The 7371-nt window shown below is 40.5% G+C and overlaps 1 protein-coding gene across 2 annotated transcripts; it reads right to left on the bottom strand.

Moving 5' to 3' along the window:
- Positions 1–1669: 1669 nt before the first annotated feature.
- Positions 1670–6513, bottom strand: KRR1 (KRR1 small subunit processome component). 2 transcript variants are annotated; one of them, XM_021528151.3, is made up of 10 exons: positions 6378–6513; positions 5760–5935; positions 5153–5287; positions 4762–4887; positions 4579–4662; positions 3934–3990; positions 3268–3438; positions 3022–3099; positions 2792–2885; positions 1670–2300 (listed from the first exon to the last, which is right to left on the bottom strand). In XM_021528151.3, exons 1-10 carry the CDS (start codon positions 6487–6489, stop codon positions 2158–2160), a joined length of 1176 nt encoding a protein of 391 aa, XP_021383826.2. In that variant the 5' UTR covers positions 6490–6513; the 3' UTR covers positions 1670–2157. The 2 variants fall into 2 exon arrangements, with proteins under 2 accessions (XP_021383826.2, XP_021383824.2); XM_021528149.3 differs by having other exon boundaries at positions 5760–5938.
- Positions 6514–7371: the final 858 nt, after the last annotated feature.

The raw sequence follows: 7371 nt of genomic DNA on the forward strand, positions 1-7371 counted from the left end.
TGCCCATAGTTACAAGATTGATTCAACAGCTGCCAAAGAACAACTCTCCTGGAACCTGTGCATCTGGAGGAGGCAGAAGGCTGCGGGGACAGCTGCCGTGTTCAGCTCGGTATGTCCTCTACCAACCACAGTCACTCAGCTCAAGCAGAGTCTGGAAACAGCCAAGCTGCAAAACTTGCAGCTGGACCACAGCAATCTCTGTCTATACTTTTAGAAGCTTCTGCACCCTGTCCCTCTGCACACACTGCTGTAGAGGAAGCTGGTAAATTCCCCTCACCCCTTAATTTCTTCAGTATCTGTCACCACAATACCTGTCAGTGTTTCTGCATGCCCACTCCTGATCTTACTGCTGGCATGGATTTTAACTGCAAACACTGGAAGTGGGGCCCAGCATTTCTCACATTACACTCCCAGATAGATAATCTGCTAGTACTGCTTATACTAGAATGATTTCAATATTGTAGCATTCCTTGAATAAATAATTTTTTTAAATGCAAATATGTCTGGGGACAAAATTAGAAGTTTCACGTTTGATATATCTTTGTATATATATATTTTAGTTTGGTGACTGCTGGAGCCTCCATAGCCAAGACAGCACACTCACAGTCTTGTGTGAAACCTAAGCCTCAAGTTCCATGTACTGCAAAGTCCCATCTAAAAACAGCTGGCAAGTGACACACGGGGAGCAGCACGAGGGCAGCAGCACTTAACGTGTGAGCACTCCTGCACAGGACTCCATAGCAGACCGTCCAGCACGGTCTCTGCTGCCCCCATGGGGGTAGTGGCCTACTTTTGGAAAGAAATGCAAGGAAGGGAAGCAGGTAACACTGCTGTGTCCAGGGAGCTTAAAATGAGCTCAGCAGGAGTTCTCTCGTTTAGTTTAATTAATGCCTGGTCTCCAGGAGAAGAAACAGAAGCAATGCAGAGACCTTAAAGTTCAAAATGCTGACAGTTTCATCTAACTATATACTAAACAGCTCTTACAAAATCCTAAGACCTTCCCTTAAAAACCTGTGGGTGGCTATAGGGGGATTAAATGCCTTAACTTTCCAATGTGGCACCTTTCAAACAAACAAACAGTATGTGTTTTCGCCTACTACTTTCAAATAAAAGGTCACTAACTTAAAAGCCATTTTGAGCTGCATCTTTTTAGGAGAATCATTTGCACTGCAGTGCAGTGATTAAAATTCCAAACACCAGCAAAAGCACTCAGAATCATGACAGTGTGGCTCTAATCTACCCCTCAATAAATTTGTTTCTTTAATCTCAGATTTATGAAATAAGCAACAGCTGCTCCGCTGGTGCACTTTATTTCATCACATTTCACAGTTTCAGGAAATTGAAAAACCTCTAAACTTCCGTTAAAATAGGGGAAGTGCCAAAAAAAACAGGAACACAATTTTTAAAGACATTTTTGCAAGAACTAAGAATATATTTCAAGGTAAATAACAACTTTTTGCCTTCTTTGCAGCACAATCCCTATGCAAAGACATTTACTTTGTACCATATTCTGTGTAAAAGACCATCAGGATAATGCTAAGATATGACAGTTTATCAATGGTATGCAATGAAGATTATGGTTTGTCTGATTTTCAGATGAAACTATGAGTTTGTTTCCTGGACAACACAAGGGAGGTTGTGCAGTAGATTAACTAAGGATTTAAGAACATTGTATTAAAACAGTTTATTAACATTGAGACAAGACACACAAAACCAATCAGCTTTTACAAAAATAAAAGCATTATATAGTAATAAATCTTACCTGTTTAGGAAAAGTTACCACCATAACTTGAGGCTGCATATTGTCTGCTAGTCTTTTACAGAATTAATTTGAGCTTTATCTGGCCCAAATGTTTAACACTCCATATCAAACTCAATGTTTCTATTGTGAAACCTTCCCTTTAGACAGATGGATATTATCCAAATACATTCTCTTACTATATCAAACAACACAGTAGCACAGATTTTCTTCACCAGCCTCACCAAGCCTGTACTGCTATTGTAGGTTCACTAATTAAACTGTACTTAGGAAAAGAGAATGATCATTTACATAGTCTTTTTCTTGTCCACATTATACTGACAGCAAAAAATCTCCCATCTTCAGAGTGTAAAAATGTTCATTATCAGAGGTGACAAGTTAACATCTTGGGTGGTGAATTACTTCTTTTTCTTTTTTTTCTTTTCATCTGCTGCCATTTTTAACTTTACTTCTTCCTCAGGGAGTGCTCCTAATTTCTTCTTCTTTGCATTCTTTACCTTTTCTTTAATCGCTTCAATATCAATCTTTTTCTCAGTGGAGGCTACACAATAAGAAATACAAAGATTGTTGTTTTGCCAGTGTATTAAAAAATAAAACATTTGAGAACATTAAGTTCTTACTCTACACATAGTGTGGTTTTACTTTAACTTTTAGAAAAAGTTAGAACTATCAGAAAAGGTTAGAACTATTTACCCTGTCTTGTACCAAAACTGTGATGTAAGTTTTTCAAGTAAGTATTGCTTTCTGTTATTTGAATGTAAAAGTCATAGCAACTTCACTGTAAAACTGCAAGGTAAAAATTGATGAAGCTATAACAACCAATTGAGATTGACTCTTCAATGGATAATTGCCATTTTATAGGTGTAGAATTATTGGCTAGATGATCTTTCTACTGTCCCTGGCAAACTCTGGGCATGGATCTTACCACCAGGATCTTTTTTAATGACCTTTCTTTTTCCTAGACTGTATTTGCAAAACCACTCAGCTTAGAGATAGACAACAAAAGATTTTACAACAGGAAAAAATGGTTACCTTTCTTTGTTTTCACAGCTGGCTTTTCCTTTGGTGGGATAAAGGCTTTATTTCTTTCTTCTTGTCTTCTCTTGACTGCATCTGCTTGCTTTGCCTGAAGTTACCAATAAAAAGGTCAAGCAGGAATAGAGCAAGGCAAAAAATGACAACAAAAAAAAAAAAAAAAAAGTCAGATTCCAAGTCAGCAATCAAATGCTTTTTAACTGGACCCTGGATTAGTACAACTTTACCTTTATCTCTTCCATTTGCTTGCGTTTCTTCTGTCTTTCTTTCAAGAAGTACTCGCCACTTGCCAATTCTTTATCAACCTGTGGAAGACAAGCAGCAAGAAGCCTTAGTTAATTATGCATTAGAAGCCAGATGTGTAATATCAAGGAATCAGAACATGACAGAAAAAGCTTCCCCATCTCTTTTTACAAAGACCACAATTTGAGGTGTGCTACATTCCTGCATAACCAAATAAAGTTTCAACTGACCTGGCTTTCTGGCTGTGGAGGTGGGAATGGTGTGTACTCCTTCTTAGTATTTTTCTTCTTGGGCTCCTTGCGTTTTTTCAAGTTCTTCCGCTTGAATTTAGGCAAAAATCTTTCCCAACTTTGTGTCCTCAGTTCAGGATCTTTTGCTAATTCCCGTTTGATCATCAAAGTCTTCAGTGGTTTCAGAACATCACAAAGAAGTTATGAAGACAAACAGTATTACAGTAGAGGCCAAGAAATCCAAAACAGAAGTTTACATGACTTTCTTAGAGTGAATATGCTACATTCAAAACTTCCATATCTCACTTCAGTAAGAGCAGAGGGGCTTAATTATGAACAGCAGAACCAGAAAGAGGTCTCAAAACAGGGACAGAATGCACTGGAGAAGGCGCTTCAGTTTAAATGTGCAAGTATCGAGCCAAGAATCAAAGTAGAAAGTTTGTATAAACTCTTCCTTTGATTTTGCAGATGCTGCCATGATGGTGTTATGGCAATGCATTCTAGTACAATGAAGTTTATCAAAGTCACTAGGTTTTATAGAGCAGCACACTACAGAAATCGTCAAAATAGATTACCACACAGAAACATCTAAATTTTTAACATACAACCCTCTGGGAATAAATAGCATTTTCTTGTAAATAAAGATGCACAGTGGACCATGCTAACCTTGATGTTATATATGGGATGTATATTCTTCATTGTGTCCAGAACAACTTTTCTAACCTGTATTAAATACAAAAGAAGAACAGAAAGCTCATCAAGTATTTCATATGCTAATCACTTAAAATATCACCTATAAAATATTGTGCTTCCTCTTCCTGCCTCTGCCTCACCAAAATAGTAAGAATTAAAATTACAGAACCATTATGGTTGGAGAAGCTCTCCAAGATCATTGATTCCAGCCTTTAAAAAGCTAAAGCACAGGGTTTAACCAGAAGGAATTAAAAAATGCCAATACTATTGTCATGCTTCTAATAGACTCCAGGAGGCCCCACAAACATTATTTTCATGTTACCATGGATCTTATGGTGTCATGAGAAACTTGCTTTTGATAAGCATTCTTCTCTCACATAGTTATTAAAATACATACAGATGCTTTTTTTTGCCAAGACAGAAAGATCTTGGAGTCTAAAGAAAACTCAGCAGCTAAGATGCTAATACTATGGACGTTCATGTAAATGTAGCTTACTAACAGACAGCTGAAAAGTCAGTGAGATACCGCTGAGGTTGAGAGATTTTGTGTATCGTCCACCCTCGAGCTTGGCACAGAAATTTGTTTGCTACACAAATGGCTCATCTACCTCAACTTACCTCTTTTAGCCCACTAAAGGGTCCAAGAGCTGAAACAGTGTTGCCTTGCACCATAATATAACAGTTTGTTAACAGTTCCAGGGCCTACACCAAAAAAAAAAAGAAAAGAAATTAGTATTATATTAAGACCTAACACAAATTTGGGTCTCAATATTGTGTGGTTACTACACCTATAGGAAATACCTTCAGAGTAGATCCTTTTGGCCCAAGAAGTCGTGCTCTTCTTTTTATAAAAGTCTCTCTCTTCCTCACCAGAGAGCCTATCTTAATGATGTCACATGCAACATCATCCTGAAGGATACGAACTGCCTAAAGAAATGCAGGCAATGTCATCTGAATTCAAATGTATTAATCAAAAGAGTCAAGAGAATACTTCAGTTTATTCTTCTACCTTTACTTTCAGATATATTTACTTTTAATGTTTTCTTTTACTTGACTCACTTTAAATGCCCACATTTTTAAAACTTAGTATTTTATAAGTACTATGATAGAATTTAAGTATAATATTATAATAGAATTTAAGACAAAATATAAGCATCATGATGGATAAAAACTTTCAGGATTTATTACAGACCTGCTCAAATGGAACGCTTCTTGCCAGAAGTTTTATTAAGTCTCTAGCCCTAATGATTGCATACGGATCAAAAGTCTTCTTAGTGGTAGTGACAGTCATGCTTCCCTCAATTAGATCCAGCGCTGCTTTCACATACTACAATATTTGAAAAGAAACACCAGTTCAATATCACAATTCAGCTTTGGTAGTAAGCAGTTAACTAACTGAATGCAGATCTATTTTCCAAGATTTCTAAAGTGACTTTTAGTTTAAGAAAATTCACACAGAGAGACAAAACCCTGACTTTATATGTGTCATAAGGCCCCAAGCACCACCTCTCTTATCTTCCTGATTTCAAGCACAATAAAGCTGTCAGTACTTGGATGATGAGATATTTGCTACTGCAAATACTTTGCTGACAGCATTTGTAAAGAACTGCAAGTCTGGCTATGCAGCTCTTCACCGATTTTGATGACAAAAAATGACACTGCTAATTTAAGATGCAAGCACAGTAGAAATTTACAAACATGGCATGAGAAAAGCAACTTGCACCGTTTTTATTAGCTTAAGTAAGACCTGTATGTCCCAAAATGTAAAGTGCAGTACCACAATGATTAAGAGTTCATACATGTTCACCCAAGGCTTTCTGGACAAGTGGCCAGCACTCTTTCAAGTATGCTTCTCTATACTTTGGGAACAATGTTGCAAAACTGCTTTCTTCCAGTAGCCCTCTGGGATTATCCTCTCTTGTAAAGGCTGGCTCTTTCCATCCATCTGGCACAGTGAGGAGTTCAGATTCATCAACTGCTATTAAAAAGAAAAAAAAAAGTCACTGCTATAAGAAGATTATTATATAAAAAAGCCATTGTTATAAGAAGATTATATTAACAGTATAGTTAATGTAACTATATTAACTATACTGTTAAGTGCGGTTTGCATATATCTTCTGATCTTAGAAAAATTACTGCCTTAAAGTCTTTATATTGAAGAAAAAAAAAAAAGAAGAAATCCGCAGCTGAGATATGCGCTGTTGATCTGGCATATACAAGACGATTACTCAAGTATATTACACAGGAACAAGGCACAGACTGAGGCGAGGAAGCCGAGTACCTCGACGGCAGGAGCACCGCAGCACGGCACCGCCGCTGCCGGCCCCAAGCACCCACCCGCCTGTACTCTCTGCAGCGCCCCACGGAGGCCCCCGCGGCCCTCCCGGCCAGCCGCCAGTCCCGCATGCCGCCCTCACCTGGCGCCGCTTTCTTCTTGTTCTTGTTCTTGTGCTTGTCTCTGCGCTTGGGGCCCGGGCCGGGCGCGGCCTCCTCCTGGGGCTCGGCCTCCTCCTGGGGCTCGGCCGCCATGTCCGCGCGGCGGAAGGGCGGGGCGGGGCGGCGCGCGGAACTGGCCCCGCGCTGCGCGAGGGGCGGGGCGGAGTGCCCGCCTGCTCCGCTCTCGTACCTGGAGAAAAGCGCTTCCCGGGGACACCTGGCTTTCCAGATTAATTACTTACTGTTCAGTCGATTAATCTGGATAGTAAATAAGTAGTTTAAGGTTTTCTGGGCGATGCTCTGCATCCTCCTCCATGCCTTTTCTTGTACCTGTAACTGAGCGTTTCCTTCAATGAAAGAGCAAGAATGCGCCTCCTTCGCTCTCTTTTGTGGAGGCCATGAAAAGCCAATGGGGTGAAAAACTGGCGGATCTTTAAGAGCAAGAACACTCCGAGACAGGACGGTGGTTTCTTTGGCAGGTGTTCACCGCATCTGTTCATAAAAACCGGCACTCTATGACATTTAATTACCTAAATGATGAGAAAGACATTTCTATCACCTGATCTGTACCTGAGTAAAATATTAATTTAAAAATCAGTTTTGACCCTCCTAAAACCTTTCCTACGGAACTCTTTTTCCTTGCCTGCTCCATCTGCCAGCCCTTTGCGCACCCCCATCTCCCACAACAAACAGGACCTGCCAGGTCCTTGCTGTCTGCAGCTTGACATCGAATTGATGCAGGCTTTTAGCCATTGACGTTAATTTCTGTCAACATCCTTCGAGCAGGGGCGGGAGCGGTTCCCGAAGAGGAAAGAAGCTGAAAGGGGAGCCCTGGAGGCCGTCGGCAGGGGGTGCCGGCGGTGCTCTGGGAGCAGGGTGTCCATCCCCGCTCCCGCTAGATGGCACGGCCGCCGCGCTCAGCGGAGCGCCCGGGCGGGACCGGGAGCGAGGGAGGGAGGCGCTGGGGATGTGCTC

This window comes from Lonchura striata, chromosome 5 (genome assembly GCF_046129695.1).
Source record: "Lonchura striata isolate bLonStr1 chromosome 5, bLonStr1.mat, whole genome shotgun sequence".
NCBI lineage: Eukaryota > Metazoa > Chordata > Aves > Passeriformes > Estrildidae > Lonchura > Lonchura striata.